The sequence below is a fragment of the Gigantopelta aegis genome, chromosome 12 (assembly GCF_016097555.1).
Source record: "Gigantopelta aegis isolate Gae_Host chromosome 12, Gae_host_genome, whole genome shotgun sequence".
In the NCBI taxonomy this organism is placed as follows: Eukaryota; Metazoa; Mollusca; class Gastropoda; order Neomphalida; family Peltospiridae; genus Gigantopelta; species Gigantopelta aegis.
The window spans coordinates 41,530,562-41,550,758 of NC_054710.1; the positions used below are offsets into that span (position 1 = coordinate 41,530,562).

At 37.0% G+C, this 20,197-nt stretch overlaps 2 protein-coding genes across 11 annotated transcripts in view; one reads left to right on the forward strand and one right to left on the reverse strand.

The window, feature by feature from the left end:
- Positions 1–368, forward strand: part of LOC121386052 — a 12,460-nt gene extending 12,092 nt beyond the window's left edge. The window contains exon 10 of the mRNA XM_041516851.1: positions 293–368. Within this exon, the coding sequence (XP_041372785.1) occupies positions 293–368 (76 nt within the window). The remainder of the gene's footprint in view (positions 1–292) is intronic.
- Positions 369–2,209: 1,841 nt separating this feature from the next.
- The window catches only part of LOC121386519 (hemicentin-1-like), a 107,395-nt gene continuing 89,407 nt past the window's right edge, over positions 2,210–20,197 (reverse strand). For 5 of the 10 annotated variants that reach the window (XM_041517450.1, XM_041517449.1, XM_041517455.1 and 2 more), the window contains 9 exons: positions 19,540–19,573; positions 18,908–18,954; positions 17,601–17,717; positions 15,924–16,028; positions 14,754–14,855; positions 14,229–14,324; positions 13,407–13,499; positions 11,351–11,452; positions 10,485–10,910 (listed from right to left, as the gene is read on the reverse strand). In XM_041517450.1, coding sequence (XP_041373384.1) covers positions 11,355–11,452; positions 13,407–13,499; positions 14,229–14,324; positions 14,754–14,855; positions 15,924–16,028; positions 17,601–17,717; positions 18,908–18,954; positions 19,540–19,573 — 692 coding nt within the window. In that variant the 3' untranslated portion in view covers positions 10,485–10,910; positions 11,351–11,354. Of the gene's footprint in view, positions 2,304–3,394; positions 3,733–10,484; positions 10,911–11,350; positions 11,453–13,406; positions 13,503–14,228; positions 14,325–14,753; positions 14,856–15,923; positions 16,029–17,600; positions 17,718–18,907; positions 18,955–19,539; positions 19,574–20,197 lie in introns of those variants that run through there. The other 5 variants (XR_005959669.1, XR_005959670.1, XM_041517451.1 and 2 more) reach the window with 5 other exon arrangements.

The following is a 20,197-nucleotide window of genomic DNA, read 5'->3' on the forward strand; positions in this document are numbered from 1 at the left end:
TATGTCAACTTACCAAAGTTTAATAAATCCAATGTGCTCTAGTGGTGTCGTTTAAACAAAACAAACTTTAACTATATTAAACTTTGATTTGAAAGCGCATTGATTTTAATCATGAACCCTTGCAATGTCAAACATTAATACTTCTAAAATGTAGTATTGGGAGAAAACCTGACTAATTTTGCCAGTAAAGCAAGAAATATTTATATGCTGGAAACCCAGTAGTCGATGTATTTTCGCAGGGGGTGTCGTCTAAACATCTATTCTATTAGATTCTTTATATGTACTTTCCCAGACGGGCATTAATTTGGTACCTACATGTACCAGAAAGTGTGATGTTAAAAGACGCCTTGGCTGCCGCTCTTCCGTAGAAGTGACCTGTGTTAAAATAAACATATTAGAGCACCAAATCGCCGTATCCTAACTATGTGCTTGAGGTGTCGATGAAGACACATTCCGTTCCTTTTGTGTTTCAAGTCCGGCATGTCAGCCTGGGACGCTACAGCTAGCAGATTAGGCCAGCGGTTCAGCAACTATTCTATTTTCGGTTTAAAACGATGTTGACTGGTTCGAGATTTTTAAAATGTATGGTACAAATCAGTCTGGCAAAACGTTTAGCGATAACCATCAATGGCTGATATTACTCCTGATTATTTCGTAGCCACGTGACCTTTGGTCGTGAAGCCCTATCTTTAGCTGCTGGCAGATGTTATAACAGCAGTGCTTTGTTTGGGTTGATTTATTCATCATTTTGAGTTTTCTTTCAAACTATGTTTTGTTATTTTATTTCATTGCTTGCAGATATTGCTACCAACTTATGCTATTTTCTTCATTCTAGTCGAGGATTGGTGTTCAACCATGTTTGTTAGTTTTTCATAAATAGCAAGATATGTCATCAAACTATTTCTATTATTGTATCATGTGCTAGTAGAGGGTCGGTCATTAAACAGTATTTTATTTTTCACATAATAACAAAGACTGTCATCAACCTTGTCTATTATTTTCACATTTCTAGCAGAATTGTCTCGGACTGTTTGTTATGTTTGTCATTTCTAGGCAGAGACTGCTTTTATACACCATGTTTGTTATTTCCACCTGCATGTTAAACCAGAAATTGTCATCGACTATATGTACTATTTTCTCATTTCTTGTAGAAATTGTCCATCAGACCGTTTATTAGTTTCCTTCTCATTTTCACCAGAGACTGTCATTTAAACTATGTTAGTTATATATTAAGTTTTATCCAATTTTTTTGATCGTAGGTTATTTATGTATTATTGATGGTTTCTCAACATTCTGTTTGTTATTTTTTTGTTTTTCTCCCCCATCTTTGCGGTGGTTTAACTTCTTTAGAGTGTCCTTGCTTTCGTTTGTGACCTTTATATATTCCAGGTGTATATACATTAGAACAATGACATGTAAATATGAATATAAGTTAAAAAAGTGAACAAGTAAAATACCGTTTTGTGCAGTCCTGTCTCAGAACGACAAAAACATTAACCGTGATCCAAAAACCAGCATCTCTGGACAATGCAGAGGTCGTCCAATGGATAGATCAGTAGGAGTTGCATTCCATGAATCCCTATCTAGTGGCTTCGTCCTAATAGCAGGACAGCCACTCACGAGGACCTCCCCATTCCCAGGGTAGATTACTGAATAAAAAACTACTACAGGACAGGCCACTCCCGAGGACTGACCATTCCCAGGGTAGATTACTGATAAAACTACTACAGGACAGCACTTACCTTCCCCGAGGAACTGCCATTCCCAGGGAAGATTAGTGAATCAAAACAAACTACTAAGGACAGCCCACTCCCCGAGAAAAATAACAAAAAAAAAAAAATGCCATTCCCAGGGTAGATTAATGAATAAAAAACTACTACAGAATGACAGCCACGTCTCCCGAGAACTACCATTCCCAGGGTTAGATTGACTGAATAAAAACTACTACTCGGACAGCCACTCCCGAGAAACTGCCCAATTCCCAGGGTAGTTTACTGAATAAAAACTACTACAGGACAGCCACTCCCGAGAACTGCCATTCCCAGTGTAGATTACTAATAAAAACTACTACAGGACAGCCACTCCCGAGAACTGCCATTCCCAAGGTAGTTTACTGAATAAAAACTACTACAGGACAGCCACTCCCGAGAACTGCCATTCCCAGGGTAGCTTACTGAATAAAAACTACTACAGGACAGAGCAAATTCGTTTAATAGAACGGACTTTGATCGTTACATGTTGAATGCTGTCTGCGCTTTTTCATCAAAAACGTAAATATTTACCTCAATAGTATGGTGGTCTTCCTGTAAAAAAATAAATAGTTTAAGCAAGCAACTGTAATATTCAGACAGATATGGGTTTTGTTACAGGAACATGTAGTACCATAATGCTACTAATTACCTATGGTAAAGGGATATTCCTGACTTTGCAGCAATTTTAAAGATGTTATCGACTAACGGAGACTTTTTAACGATTGTAATTACATATCAAATATATTTTTCTGCATAAAATATTAGTGGCTGTATATTAAACGTGTTTCTGGTCGTTCTAAAATTTGTACTAGGTTAAATTTCATTTTATTTCCTAAAATAAAAAAATTTCGTAGCGTACGAAATTATTTGAAAACAAAATCCAGATTGGGCTCCTTACAAATATTAAGACGACCAGAAACACATTAAATACACAGACACTGATATTCTAAACAAGAAAATATTTTTAATATTTAAGTTTAATCGTAGAAATATTTTATTAGTCGGAAACATCTTACAATGTAGCAAACTCAGGAATGTCACTTTAAGTGATCAGTACTCTTGTTATAAAATATACTGTTTTTAGGTTGGGTATCATTTTTTGCATTATTAACAGCATAATTCTGGTTGAACAGAGGAGGAGGAGAGAGAGACGAGAGAGAGAGGAGAGAGAGAGAGAGAGGTGCTGAAGAGGAGGATGAGAGAGAGAGAGAGAGGAGAGAGACAGGAGAGAGAGAGAGAGAGAGAGTACCTGCATATCAGATATATTTATAAAGGGGTTATATTAAAGGGACATTCCTGAGTTTACTGCATTGTAAGATGTTTCCGAGTAATAAAATATTTCTACGATTAAACTTACATATTAAATATACGTTTTTGTTTAGAATATCAGTGCCTGTATATTCAATGTGTTTCTGGTCGTCTTAATATTTGTAAGAAGCTCAAACTCGATTTTGTCTTCAAATAATTTCGTACGTACGAAACAATATATTTTAGGAAATAAAATGAAATTTAACCTAGTACAAATATTAGAACGACCAGAAACACGTTTAATATACAGCCACTAATATTTTATGCAGAAAAAATGTATTTGATATGTAATTACAATCGTTAAAAGGTCTCTGTTAGTCGATAACATCTTAAAAAGTGTAGCAAACTCAGGAATGTCCCTTTAACAAAATATTATAAAAAAATCTGTTGAGTATATAAGTATGCGATTAATACTAATATTTTTCGGCAGTTTGGTGATGTGAGTACCATAAGCTGGAGTGAAAGCCATGAGCGTTCCACTCCACCAGATGCTAGTATGTGTTAAGGCTTGGTGTTGCTGCTGTTGTGATCATCTATACTGGTATATTGGTGTGATAATAGGCCTGGTTACCATTATACTCACTATATACTTTTATTACCCCAGCGGTTACTCAAAGCGGGGAAAATATTGTTCACCAGCATTGCTAGCATCACCATCACCACTCTTGTTCATCTGATAAAACACAGACACATTCTATACAATATAGTAATATAGATAAACATAGTGTGCAGCACTCCCTTGTTCATCTGATAAAAAACACAGACACGTTCTATACAGTACAGTGATGTAGATAAACATACTGTGCAGCACTCCCTTGTTCATCTGATAAAAACACAGACACGTTCTATACAGTACAGTGATGTAGATAAACATAGTGTGCAGCACTCAAAAGAATGATAAAGTCACAGGTAGTCCGAAGGGACGTAGCATGTGTGGTTCTTCTACATCCGAACCTTGTTACACAGTGTTCGAAATAAGCACTTATCCGTTTGTCCCGAGAAGTAAAAATTTACTCAGACAAGCATAATTTACCTTAGTGGTTATCCGGCGGACAAATACAATATTTGTTTTACAAAACAGTATCATATATTTTAGCAATTTGTTGTAATTAAAAAAACAACAACAACGGAATCAGCGGTGTTTCATCGCAAAATGTTATAGAAATATCGTGGTTTGAGAGTCAAATAAACATGGTCTTGAAAACATAATAGTTTTAGCTCGTGACTATTCGGAATACCTTTGAGTTATGTTTGAGTTCCGAATTCCCCATTCGGAACGTCTGACACAAATAATTTATTGGATCGACAAATTATATTCGATACCATTCGTATTTAAAAATGGATAATTTATTTTATTTTATTGTTTTGTCTTTTAGTTATAACGAAGTAATTGCCTGTTCACCACAAATGTAAAAAATAACTTTCCTTTGATTTTCGTGAATTACTGAATACATTATCGGTAAAATAAAAGTAAAGTTTGTTTTATTTAACGACGCCACAAGAGCACATTGATATTTTTATCCTATCATCGGCTATTGGACGTCAAACATATGGTCATTCTGACACTGTTTTTTTTTAGAGGAAACCCATTGTCGCCACACAGGCTACTCTTTTACGACAGACAGCAAGGGATCTTTTATTTGCGCTTCCCACAGGTAGGATAGCACAAACCATGGCCTTTGTTGAACCAGTTATGGATCACTGGTCGGTGCAAGGGATTTACACCTACCCATTGAGCCTTGCGGAGCACTCACTCAGGGTTTGGAGTCGGTATCTGGATTAAAAGTCCCATGCATCGACTGGGAACCCAGTACATACCAGCCTGTAGGCCGATGGCCTAACCACGACGTCACCGAGGCCGGTACATTGTCAGCAATGTGATAAAATAAAAACCTATAAGACGTTGTTACGCTTTTAACGTGTATTTAACAGAATATATTTTTCGACTTTGATTCGTGGAAAGATGTCAAAAGTCCGATGTGACGGTACATGCTCTTAATTTCTTTTCGCCTGTGGCGATATTAATTGCTTTAGAAGGCCGTGTGCAGTTCCAAATGCACTTAGCCCAGGTGGGCAACTTGTTACGTGATACCTCTGCGCGACGGTCGTCGAGTTGTACTTCTAATACACACCCAGCCCAGGTGCGGAGCCATGTGGCCAGTAGTTACGTAATACCTCCGCGAGTGCGGTTTTTACAACCGTGATTTGGCGACTTGGCGTCATTGAGTCTGGCGATCTAAGAGAAAGATATGCCGTCTTGGTCGCTGTGGAAATTCAGATGATACGTGAGGTACCGCCTTGTGCCCCCAGGCGATATTCGCTGTCTCTGAGAGTTTTGAATAAATAGCTAGGGTTTTAGAGATATCGGAGAGAAACATAGGAAGGCTCCAGGGATTGCTGTCCGTCCGGACTGGTAAATAATTTTTATTTCTGCTCTGTGTATAACCTTGATGTGATTGATGTGACGTTAAATATTTTAATACTGTATTATACCAATATTATTTAGACGGTGCTGCCGATCATCTGACGCAGTAATCTGTAGGCTCACTGTCCTAAATAATTATAAAAAGCTTAACCAGTCATCCTAGAGGACCTAGGTAAACTGTAGGTTATTGTCTTTATTGTGATAGGTACCAGTATTAGTTCTGTGTTACGAGGTTACTGAATGAGTAGTTAAGGGTTAATTAATAATTAACCAGTTAGGAATAGAGTTGTAATTTCTTTATTAATTAAGTTCCCCTGGAAGCGTTTCTCAATTATAACACGTGTGTGTGTTAGCGTTTCTCTATTGTCACACGTTACTGAACGAGTAGTAAGGGTTAATTAAAAATTAACCAGTTAGGAATAGAGTTGTAATTCCTTTATTAATTAAGTTCCCTTGGAAGCGTTTCTCAATTATCACACGTTACTGAACGAGTAGTAAGGGTTAATTAAAAATTAACCAGTTAGGAATAGAGTTGTAATTCCTTTATTAATTAAGTTCTCCTGGAAAGCGTTTCTCAATTATCACACGTGTGGGTGTTGTGTCACGGTGAAGTGATTAGCATATTGTGTAAACTAGACACCTAGAGATTAACTAATTAAGTGATCAGTTCTGGGTTGTTATTATTTGTTGTTGTTAATTAACTACTGCGGCAAGACATTGGTCTGCGTAGGTTAATACAGATTCCAGAGTGTATTGTGTTTTTGTTGTGTTTTCTAGTGAACTAAACGTGCTATTATAATATATACCTTATATAAGATCGTATCTCTGATATACCTAGACGAGCCACAGCGGGTATAACTGCCTGTTACAGAGAGATCTAATAGATATACAGTTAGGAGAGATATTTGGACAATCGTGTTTCATTCAGTTACGGGTATTATAGGATCCCCGTGACATCCGACAAAACGTCAAATTGTTTGATAATGAAAACCCACACCCACCCTTCAAGCTAAATGCTTTTAAAGTGCATAATTTTATCCACATTTGAGTGTAGTTGTTATTTAACCGTTTTATCACTTTTTCCATATTAAATAGTGGACAAAATACAGCAATTTTTTTTACCTCAATCCCCTTGTAAACTGGATACCCATGGATCGAACTTACTTGGAACCAATTTGGCCCATGGGTTCAGGGTACTGTTTCGAGGAGATTCACTGCATCATGTAAACTTGTACGTACTAGTATATGTAACAGTACATAATTAATAAAGGACAACAGTAACATTATTTTAACATTTGGTGAAAGGCACATTTTCATTTATGACAGGTCATTTCCAAAAGCACAACCAAACAATTATTTCCAGGCCTTCAGCTGAAAGTTAAAGTTGAAAACCAGTGACGTGTTCTGATGGGAATGTGATCGAGAACAATTTAATTGGTTTTCATTTAATCCTAAAGAAAACCACTAATATTTTATTACTTTTTTTACGCTCGACTGTAAAAAATCCTACAATTTGTTCTAGTCACCCGAGTTACGGAATTACAAGCAATCTGAAGTGAAGAGTAACAAAAGAATTGCTTGAAAAGGAAAAGCCCAGTGCTTTAACTTTCCTTCTGCATCCACTTCCTGTCCAACAAAGATGCACAAGTGGAAATGGTGGACAAGTAGATTTTGCGGCATACTTGTCTGGTGGACAAGTGGATTTCTTTTCTTATTTCTATCACTGTTACATACCCTATATGTAGCTGATATTCAAAACTGTTGGCGCCATGTTTCAAATGTTTTTCAACCGAAACAGTGCAACAAATGGACACAGAAACCAAAAATGTATAACATACCATACTCACTAAATCCTGATTGAAGTATTTGTGTCATTATTAACAAAATAAATCATTCAACGACAACCGCAAAAGTACCCCGCTATTTTAAATATGCGACATAGGTGGAAACAACTCGCCGTGCACGTTAAGAAAAAGTATTGACATAACGTGCCCCGTGCCTAAGTCACAGGGCAATGTCTAGGATGGAAAAAGAGTCAATGAATGTGTCTACAGAAGGGGTTTAATTCCACTGCTCCTCCATCAGTAAATGCTGTGCTGAAAATAATCGTACCCAAAATGGGTTCTGCCCTGATTCATGAGCATGGAGATATTCATACATGTCAACTCTTACGGATCACCTGTAAGACTAACAGATTTTTTTAGCATTTGACAGTCTTACAGGCGTAGGACAAATGCCTTGTGGGTAACATGCATTTTCAGGTTTTTAATTTTTTTCATTATTATTTTAACATGACTCGTTATCATCTAAGTAAGCCATCCTTCGTGATCCTTCGTGATTTTCGCTGTCCTTTCGTGACTCGGGAAACAGCCATTTTGTCGTATTTATTTTGGACGAGAGGTGCCACCTAGCGGATATATGTGCACGAATCAAAGTCTCACGTTATCTTTTGTGCAAGCCATGCTGCGCGGGAAAGCAACTGGATTTTTGTCCACAGTCTTACAGGTGTTGATCAGTAAAGGTTGGCATCTATCATGGAGATATTAGATTACCAAATATGAACATTATGCTGGTATTCTTGATTAAAAACTAACCACAAACATATTTTTTAACATGGGTCTGAATATCAGATGACATCCAAATAGAGAAAACCTTCACGTTACTTATAGGGCCATTATAATAAATTAAAACAAAACTCTTATCACAATAACATAAACAAAATTAAGGTGCTAGTTTTTAACCAAAAACAACTCTTGAAGTAATACATTTAATCAAAGAAGACTACTCCAAGGCACGATTACACGTGCATGTGAGAAGAACCGTGAATGCGAGATAACTCGCACGTTTACACGGTAAAAAGTAAAGTTTGTTTTATTTAACGACGCCGCTAGAGCACATTGATTTTTTATCTTATCATCGGCTATTGGACGTCAAACATATGGTCATTCTGACACTGTTTTTAGAGGAAACCCGCTGTCGCCACATAGGCTACTCTTTTTACGACAGGCAGCAAGGGATCTTTTATTTGCGCTTCCCACAGGCAGGATAACACAAACCATGGCCTTTGTTGAACCAGTTATGGATCACTGGTCGGTGCAAGTGGTTTACACCTACCCATTGAGCCTTGCGGAGCACTCACTCAGGGTTTGGAGTCGGTATCTGGATTAAAAATCCCATGCCTCGACTGGGATCCGAACCCAGTACCTACCAGCCTGTAGACCGATGGCCTGCCACGACGCCACCGAGGCCGGTCGGTTTACACGGTAAGGACCGGAGCTAGTGTGTTTTGTTTCGTCACTTAAAATTAAATTTACACACGTGTAAACGTAATAATTAGATCACACAGTAAAACACAAACTCTGGATCAACATTTCAAAAGAGAATATATTAAAGTCTTACCTCATTACAACAAAATAAAGATACAACATAAGATATGCACAAATATAAATAATAAAATTGTAAATAGCCACTCTATACTCAGTTATGAGAGATTACTCACTGAAAGCATTAAAGGCGCAGACCCTAGTTTCAACTCGTACAAATGGACAATAAGTTTAGTTAATCTACAGACCTGTAACACACTTGGATAAAGTTACAACATGGACAATAAGTTTAGTTAATCTACAAACCTGTAACACACTTGGATAAAGTTACAACATGGACACTAAGTTTAGTTAATCTACAAGCCTGTAACACACTTGGATAAAGTTACAACATGGACACTAAGTTTAGTTAATCTACAAGCCTGTAACACACTTGGATAAAGTTACAACATGGACACTAAGTTTAGTTAATCTACAAGCCTGTAACACACTTGGATAAAGTTGCAACAGAGTGAAACAAGAGTCTGTGATGTTAAAACCGGAACATATCCTTAAAAAATAGACTAGAACTTGAATCAATAACTGATACTTCTCAGACGCTCGTGCGTTTTTACAAATATGAAAAAGGAATTTTGTGATATTAGAAACAACAAAATGTTAATATTATACAAGGGTCATCTCATAAACATACAAGAGGGAAAGAAAAAGAAATGTTTTATTTAACGACGCACTCAACACATTTTATTTACGGTTATATGGCGTCAGACATATGGTTAAGGACCATACAGATATTGAGAGAGGAAACCCACTGTCGCCACTTCACGGGCTACTCTTTCCGATTAGCAGCAAGGCATCTTTTATATGCACCATCCCACAGGGTAGTATATACCACGGCCTTTGATATACCAGTCGTGGTTGACTGGCTGGAATATAAAAGGGATTTTCTGTGCTAAGAATAGTATGGCAACTTTTGGCAGCTAGGTTACACATATATCGGGACAAGATAATATAAAACACGTCAACTAACCAACCAGTCACTCCGTCAATTATTCAATCCCGATTACATCCACTGAAGGTTCAAGCACGTCTGTTGCGGGCACACCCTCCGACTTTGTCGACAAATCTGTCTGCTACAATGGGTCAGAAGAAGGAAGATAATGTTTTATTCAACTACGCACTCAACACATTTTATGTACGGTTATATGGCGTCGGACATATTGTTAAGCACCACAAAGATATTGGAAGAGGAAACCCGCTAAAGCCACTTCATGGTCCACTCTTTTCGATTAGCAGGAAGGGATATTTTATATGCAACAAATCACAGACAGGATAGCACATGCCACTGCCTTTGACATACCAGTCGTGGTGCACTGGTTGGAACGAGAAATAGTCCAACGGGGATCGATCCTAGTTGGTCAGAAGAATGCAACTGTAAACCATCCGGAATAGTGTTCAATAGTAAGTGTTTTATACGCAGCACGACACTTTCAGTTAGGTTACTTTTATTAATATCAGTAGGCCCCTGTATTTGTTTTATTCAACTTTGCTGGTCGTTTTAATATTTGCAAGAAGCCCTAAACTAGATTGTTTCTTCAAATACGATTTTTTTTGTTTTAGGAAATAAAATGAAATTTAACCTAGTATAAATATTAAAACAATAAAAAAACACGTTTAATATACAGCCACTAATATTTTATGCAGAAACATATATTTGATATGTAATTACAATCGTTAAAAAGTCTCTTTTATTCAATAACATCTTAATTGCAGAAATCTCAGGAATGTCCCTTTAATGTGGTATGTGTGCAAAATGCGTCCAGACAAAATAATACAGATAGCCACAGTGAGTTAACGGTGCTTGGTTTGGTGGGTTATTTTCATAATTAAGTTTCTGAGATCATTTTGTTAACTATACAAGTTTCACCGGTCGCTAAACAATACTGTCATAGTTAACAACTATTTGCAAATAAAATTTAATGCTTAAAGCAACTGTCGCTAAACACAATTTGGCAAACACAATGTTCCCTGTTTTTTCTTCAGTTGTTTTATTTTTGACGGCAGCATCTCTAGCCATAAACTGTGAAAATGTGCTTCAGTCTCTTTCTGTAAATAAATACATAAATACATACATGCATAAATAAATGAATGAATGAAGTTTGTTTTCTTTAATGACACCATTAGAACACATTGATTTATTAATAATCGGATATTACATTTGGTAACTCAGTCTTAGATAGGAAACCCATTATATTTTTATATTAGTAGCAAGGAATCTTTCATATACACCATCCCAGCCAGTTTAGCACATACAATGAATACATGATATTAATCAATCAATCAATCAATCAATCAATCAATCAATACAAAATGAAGAAAACCTCATGCAAATAAATAAAATAGTTCGCACAAATGTTTGTGAGGAAGGTGCAAAAAAAGGGAGTGGACACACACAAACACACACATACATTATATAAATCATCGCTGCTGCTAATGGATCAAGAAAAGTGGGGGCATATGCCTCCTCGCTTCCTACGCCAGTGTACCTTGTTAAAGCTGGACTTGATGATCTTCGTAGTGAGTTTCCTCGTTGTTGCCAACGGAAGCAAAAGTGTTCGATTTCTGTGACGGGTTTTCCAGCGCCTCACCTAAGTATAAATATAATAAAATATACACAGCGCACCAGTAAACGATCAGATCCACGTTAGTCAACTTGACCAGTTCCCACACATTAGACGGGTGTCTCGTGTTGTCGCCAGGTTGTATATGAGGTTGGCGATAGATGGAGTTGGTATATAAGACTGTACACGGTACTGGAATGTGGCACATAACTGGTATCTATATCCATCCATCCATCCATCCATCCATCCATCCATCTATCTATAAATATAAATATATGCCTCATCTAAACTTTTCCGTGATAAGCACGGGTTACATCTAATATATATATATATATATATAGTATATATATATGTGTGTGTGTGTGTGTGTGTGTGTGTGTGTGTGTGTTGTGTGTGTGTGTGTTTTTTTGTTGTGTGTGAGACTTTCCTCTGTGGTCCCAGAGTCCCGTGTCATCTGCTTGTCCGACGCCTCACATAAACAAATATATTTATATTGATGTATATAGAGTAGAACAACAACAAAACACGTACAATTTCTTCCTCAAGTGTAGGGACACAGGCGCCCTCGCCCACCCCATGTTCCTTGTGGGTTTTTTCCCGATTGTCGCTTGGTAGTGTAGCCTATGACGATAACGATAGATGGAGTTGGTGTGTTAAGGAACACACTACTGGCATGTGGCACGATACTGGTACACGTTACAGGTAAAGTCTCCTTCTTTCTCTTCTTCTTCTACTAATTCTTCTACTACCACTACTGCTACTGTGCGGGTGTGTCGGTACCTCCTTCTTCGTCTCCTTCTTTAACTACTACTACTGCTTCTGCTACTGCTACTACTACTGTGTGCCCGTTTGCCTGTACCTTTTTCAGTGAAGTGAGTAGTTGGGGGAACATCATAAGGATTTTCGTCTGTTGATCCAGGTGCATCACATGTTGGGGGAACATCGTAAGGACTTTCCTCTGTTGATACAGGTGCATCATATTTTTCGGGAACATCATAAGGACTTTCCTCTCTGTTTACGGGTGCCTCGCCTAAATAAAGTATAACAAAACAGCTCCACTGGACACAAATACGTGGTCGAATCGCAGGGCCTTCATTTGATCACCTGGTTTCCTTAAAATGGGAGTCTCCAAGTTGTGTAACGATCAAAATTACACTGAAACATGGGGTCATGTGTCTGTATAATGCTGAACATTGCTGCCAAGTTGACCGTCAAAGGGAAGCCTGGAGGCAAGAATTGTTTTGTGGGAACATTTGTTTACTAGACATCTCCAGGATTAAATAATTAAATTAGAAAACTAAATCAGACGGGTGCATGTGACCCCCATCTTCCCGCTAAACTAACAAATACAGGATCTCTGTATAATGAGCGTGTGGGTAGGTGTGCAGGTGTGTCGGTACGCATATATGTACGTTGTATACCTTTGTTTTTCTGTATATTACGCGATGGATGGATGGATGGATAGGTGTGCAGGTGTGTCGGTACGCATATATGCACGTTGCATACCTTTGTTTTTCTGTATATTACACGATGGATGGATGGATAGATGGATAGGTGTGTAGGTGTGTCGGTACGCATATATGCACGTTGCATACCTTTGTTTTTCTGTATATTACACGATGGATGGATGGATAGATGGATAGGTGTGTAGGTGTGTCGGTACGCATATATGTACGTTGCATACCTTTCTTATTCGTATCTTCAAGATCATCATAAGGGTTTTGCTCTGGGGTCCCGGGTGCGGCATCCGGCTTTGGTGTCTCTGACGGCTGGTTGTATACCTTTGTTATCTGCATATTACGCAATGGATGAATGGATGGATGGAGGGGTGGAGGGGTGGGTGTGTGGGTCTGTCGGTACGCATGTATGTACGTTGTATACCTTTCTTATCTGTATATTACGCGATGGATGAATGGAAGGATGGAGGGGTGGAGGGGTGGGTGTGTGGGTCTGTCGGTACGCATGTATGTACGTTGCATACCTTTCATATTCGTATCTTCAAGATCATCATAAGGGTTTTGCTCTGGGATCCCGGGTGCGGCATCCGGCTTTGGTGTCTCTAACGGCTGGTTGTCTGCAGTTAATTAAGCAAAGATTATAATATAATGTGGTGTCGATTAATTTGCAACTATTAGATGGGTGCGTCGATACGCATCTACGTACGTTGTATACCTTTGTTATCTCTATATTATGCGATGGATGGATGGATCGGTGGGTGGATGGGTGCGTGGGTGTGCATCACATGTTGGGAGAACATCGTAAGGACTTTTCTCTGATGATACAGGTACATCATATTTAGGAGGAACATCGTAAGGGGACTTTTGTTTGTGTGGCCGGGTCTCATCACATGCGCTTGGTACCTGTGACGGTTGCTTGTTGAGGTTACTAAACAAAGTATAACAACACTATTACTGATGGATGCGATCGATATCGCAGCGCCTTACTGAAACATGAGGCCATATGTCTGTATATGCTGAACATTGTTGCCAAGTTGACCGTCAAAGGGAAGCCTGGAGACAAGATGGTTATATGGGAACGTGGGTGTGTCGGTACGCAAGATTAAATGTAGAAAAATACCTTTGTTTTCTGTATCTTCCCGCTAACTGACAAATACATGATGGATGGATGAGAGATGGATGGATGGATGGGTGTGGGGTGTGTCGGTACGAATGTATGTACGTACGTACATACGTTGTATACCTCTGTTATCTGTAAAATATGGGTGGATGGATGGATGGATGGGTGGGTGGATGGATGGATGGGTGTGTGGGTGTGTCGGTACGCATCTATGTACGTTGTATACCTTTCTTACTGGGGTCTTCAAGATCATCATAAGGGTTTTGCTCTGGGGTCCCGGGTTCTGCATCCGGCTTTGGTGTCTCTGACGGCTGGTTGTCTGCAGTTAATTAAGGAAAGATTATAATATAATGTGGTGTCGATTAATTTGCAACTATTTATCATTGGTAAATACAAAACATAGAGAAATTTGTCACTTGCAACTTCGAGAATGCATATTTGTAAAGTATATATGTGTGTGTCTATGTACATATATGCATCTATTTATGTATACATGCATATGCTAATAATTACAATAATTATATCTATAATGTCTATATATTTTGTTTGATGTATGTATGTATGTATGTATGTATGTATATATATATATATATATATATATATATATATATATATATATATATGTGTGTGTGTGTGTGTGTGTGTGTGTGTATGTGCGTGTCTCTGTGTGTGTGCGTGTGTGTCTGTGTGTGTATATGTGTGTGTGTGTGTGTGTGTGTGTACTGTGTGTGATGTGTGTGTGTGATGTGTGTTTTGTTCTGGTCTCCAAGACCCTCATACAGGTTTTCCTCTCTGGCTCCAAGTGCAGAATACGGGTTCGATTCATGTGGCAGTTTCTTGTCCTGCGTCTCACCTAAATAAAGGATAACACAATTTGTTTTGTTTAACAACACCACTAGAGCACATTGATTTATTAATCATCGGCTATTGGATGTCAAACATTTGGTAATTTTGACATACCGCTTACATGTTTCTATTAGTAGCAAGGGATCTTTTACATGTACAATTTGACAGACAGATAGCACACACCACGGCATTTGATCTACTAGTAGTGGTGCACTAGCTGGAATGAGAAACAGTAAACAAATGAAAAGTCTAAAATGTGCATAATAACCAAAATGTTTAATACCTCTTGTTGTGAAATGTAACGTTAATACCTTGAAACCTTTCATTTACAACTAAAAAAAACAAAAAAACAACAACATTTATGCTATTGGACAAAATATAATGCTGGCGACAGTACGGTTAACACGTGACGTCACAATTTCAGTTTGAATCAGATATTCACATTTACTGGCTGTTATTTCAGTGGATACGGCACGGGGACGGGATGTAGCCGAATGGTAGACCCATTTTGGTTATTTCGAGTTTCAGCCAGTGCACAACGACTGATATATCAAAGGCCGTGGTATGTTCTATCATGTCTGTGGGATGGTGCATATAAAAGATCTCTTGCTACTAATGGAAACATGTAGCGGGTTTCCTTTCTAAGACTAAATGTCAAAATTACAAAATGTTTTACATTCAATAGCCGATTGTTAATAAATCAATGTGCTCTAGTAGTGTCGTTAAAGAAAACAAACTTCTTCTTTGATACGCCATTCTCGGCAAATTACAATTTACGCCGAGTGACGGCACATCACAATTTTAATATTATGTTGTTTAATTAAGCAACTATTATATGTGATATCGATTAATTTGCCATCATTTATCACTGGTAAAAGTAACACATAGCGAACATTTGTAAGGTTGAAAACGCACCTTTAAGGATGTATGTACATATGTATATGTGTATATGTATGCCTGTATTTACATATGCTTGTATGCATACGATAATAATTAATTTTCAAGTATTTGTGTATTAAGTGATGTGTGGGTGGATGAGTGTATATAAGCATGTACCTGCTATGTAGGCCTATACCTTTTTTGTTCGGATCTCCAAGACCTTCATACACATTTTGCTCTCTGGTCCCGAGTGCAGCATACGGGTTTGATGTCCGTGACAACTGCTTGCCCGAAGTCTCACCTAAACAAAGAATAATAAAACAGTCCACGATTGAATCACCTCGTCAACTGATTCCCTTAAAGGGGAAATCTCAACGTTGCAACATATTTATTACTTTTTTGTTGTGAAATGTAAAAGTTATACCTTTTAGCACATGTTCATGAAAGAAATTACAACGATATAATTTCATTTACTACTTAAAAATAAATAAATAAATAGATTTATTTCATATAAATATCAAACTAAAATCATCGGTGCATTTCGAATTTCGAAGAGTTGATGCGCACCTCCAGCACCATGCACTTGTATCCGCTCCATGCTATGCTATTATAACTGTATATGTATATGTGCATGTGTGAAACCCTTCCGCCCCCAGAAAAAACCCTCCAACAAACAACAAAAAGAACAATAATAACAAAGACAACAACAACAAAAATAAGGCTTCCTAACATACGTCGATTTTGATATTTGGTCTTCAGAAAAAGAAAGGAAACATGTTGCTGCCACACAGACTACATGAGTAACAACAGACCTTTTATATGCATTTTGTTAAGACATAACACTACATACCATGGCTTTTTATATACCGTTCATGGGACACTCATTTAGACGGGGGAAAATGTCTGAGTCCATCGATGGTGATTGTTCTTTCGAGCCATTTCATCACAAACGAGTGCTCTACCAGTAAGCTACATCCCGCGACAGGATAAATGGAAGCAAGCAATTACTTTGATTATCTGCATATCTACTATAAAATTGGTCACAAATGAAGACGTGATTTCCCGATTGTCGCCTGGTAGTGTAGGCTATGACGATGGCGATAAATGGAGTTGGTATGTGGAAGAAAACAGTACTGACATGTGACACGGTACTGGTATTGTCTCCTTCTTTTTTTGTTTCTTCTTCTTCTTCTCCTCCTCTGTCTTCTTCTTCTTCTTCTTCTTCTTCTTCTTCTTCTTCTTCTTCTTCTTATACTACTATTTTTGCTACTGCTACTGCCACTACTACTGCTACTACTGCTACTGCTACTGTGTTCGAGTTTGTCTGTACATTTTTTTCAGTGGAATATGAAGTTTGAGGAACACCATAAGGAGTTTCCTCTATTTCCAGGTGTATCACATGGGATTGGTTCCTGTGACTGCTGCTTATCCGACGCCTCGTCTAATCAAAGTATAACAAAACAGATCCACTGGACATACGTACGTGATCGAATCATAGGGGCTTCACTCGATCATCTGGTTTTCTTAAATGGGGAGTTTCTAAGTCGCATAGCAACACCTCGCCTAAACAAAGTATAGATCTACTGGACATACGTACTTGTCACTTGACTATCTGGTTTCCTTCGAAAGGGAGTCACTTCGTTCCATAACGACCACAATTACACTGACAAATGGGATCATCAAACAATTCAAAGATAGTTTCAAGAGTCAATTTTTGGTCAGTGCGTATTCGAATATTCGCCAGCCATTTCCATCGAATATTCGAATATTATTTTATAGCAGGGAAAAGTTAAATGTACCTTGTTGGGGCTGCGTTTTGCTGTCAGAATTGCTGATCCCTTCATTTTGGATAGCAGGGAAAAGTTAAATATACCTTGTTGTGGCTGCGTTTTGCTGTCAGAATTGCTGATCCCTTCGTTTTCAGGCTCTAGCGTTGTTCCAGCGGAAGAACTCAGATTTGAAATTGTTTCCAAATCATCCACAGTGGTACCTAAATTAATGGTCCAACTTTTATTACATTAAACCGGACTTTGTGGTGAGGTCAATTAGATAATATAAAAATAGGAATTAAGACAATCAAATCACTGGATACTAGTCGTTTGATTTTATTTAATAACACATTAAAGCACATTGACTAATTAATCATCGGATACTGGATGTTCTTGAAACTTTATTTCAATACGCCCATGCCGTCAAACGACATCATCTGTATGTATGTATATATATATATATATATATATATATATATATATATATATATATATATATATATATCTCTCTCATATATCTATATCCCTCTCTCTCTCTATCTATATATCTGTATATATATTATATATATATAGATATATATATATATATATATATATATATATATTGATATATTGATATAGATATATAGATATAGATAGATATAGATATAGATATAGATATGTGTGTGTGTGTGTGTGTGTGTGTGTGTGTGTGTGTGTGTGTGTGTGTGTGTGTGTGTAGTGAATGTATGACATGTAAAAGTAACCCAAACCTTTATAAATATAACAAAAATACCGGGTACTAGCGATAGAATAGGCCTACGGTATTATTATATAATCCAATTTTATAATACATATAGAAATAAAGATGGTTATTCGTATGTTATAGTTTATGCAGTTAATATGGCATAAATCCACAATAAAAAGATATCTAAATATTGGCGAATGAATACCGCATCTAATAAATTAAATATATTATAGAATATAGTTTAATACCTAGTATTATAATAAATATAGAAAACAAATCTCCCATTAATATACAGTACTTAATATGGTATAAATCACCAATCGCATACACAATAAGTCTAATTTGTTACTAAAAATAGTAATATTAATATGAAGATTACTATTTCCAGTCATATTATTAAAACACAAAGTATGCTCTAAGTAATTGAATATGAGTATTAAGTTGCCATATCAAACTATACTAATTTAATGTTAGGTCACCCAATGGCTCAATACATATAAAAGTTGTAAGAACTGATTAAAAATACCTTCTCTTGGTATGACTTGACGTGACAATATTTGTAAAGCAACCTGAATGGCTGGAAGATATTGGTATGAACGTTTTAAAGACAATATTTATTAACGTTTATACATATATTAAGGTCTATCACTGGGGTGTATGAATTTCTTCTATTTGTATACTAACTTTGTTTTTCCAGAGGATCATCATTTTCGACTTCAATATGAAACATACTAGAATAATAAGACAAATAAAGCTTTGCAAGTAGTGTATCAATCAATCAATCAATCAATCAATCAATCAGTCCGTCAATTCATAAATTACATCCCCACCCCCAACGAAACAAGTATAATTAAAAAAAACCTAAAAACTCCAAACAAGCAAAATAATTCAAAAACAAAGTAAAACCAAAGCAAAAAACAAAACACCCCCCAAAAAAAACCAACAACCCCAAAACCCCCCACCCCCACACAAAAAAAAAACACACAAAACCCCAACAACAACAAAAAACAAACAAACAAAAAACAACAACAATAAAAACAAAAACAAACAAACCCACCACCTACAAATAAAACTCCGCTTATGCTTACTGCATAATTCATTGTTTTAATTATTTTTATTTTTACTTTTTCTGTGAATAATTTAATAAAACGAAAATACCTAATATGAACACATTTGTATATGAACAGAACCGAAGCATGAATAAATATAACAATATAGTTAATTAAAATAATTAAAACTGGATTACATTAATATATATCACATTTATAACATAAACACTAATTGTCACGTACGACGTGTACTTTGAAAAGCATTACCTGGATTTGCGAGAGCTTGATAGATTTACACTACCTGAAAACGGAATTAAGTAAAATATTAAATGATCGAAATGCATCATTAAATGGTTAAATAAAACATTAACATGTATGACTTATAACCGCTGATTCTAGTTTATGAGGTATGTGCTCTTCTGTTTCACTTAAAACATATTTTATGCTACTACCAGACGCGGATCCAGGGGTTCGAAGAGGTCTGGAAATTCCCCACATAATATACATTGCATCCACCCCTAATATACAACTTCCATTAAGTAGTTGTATGTAAACCCACATAAACAGTCCTGGACACGCACCTGTCTAAAACACCACGAAGACTAGCAATACATTGGATTTGCCAACATTGCTAACTTAAGCAAAATGTTTTAAGTTGCTTGTAATTTAGCCTTAAAAAGTGAAATAACCTAAAAACAATTTGCCCTGGCAGTAGCACATTGATGTTATGCATTTCTTAATTCAGACGAAGTCCGCTACATTTTCCCTTTTAGCAGCAATGGATATTTACATGCATTTCCCCATAGACGGAACAACACACACCACAACTTTTGATATAGCAGTCGTTGGGCATTGGACGAGAAAAACAAAGAGTCTGCCGGTGGGATTCGATCATTCGACCTCGGCAACCCAGTCGAACGCTCTA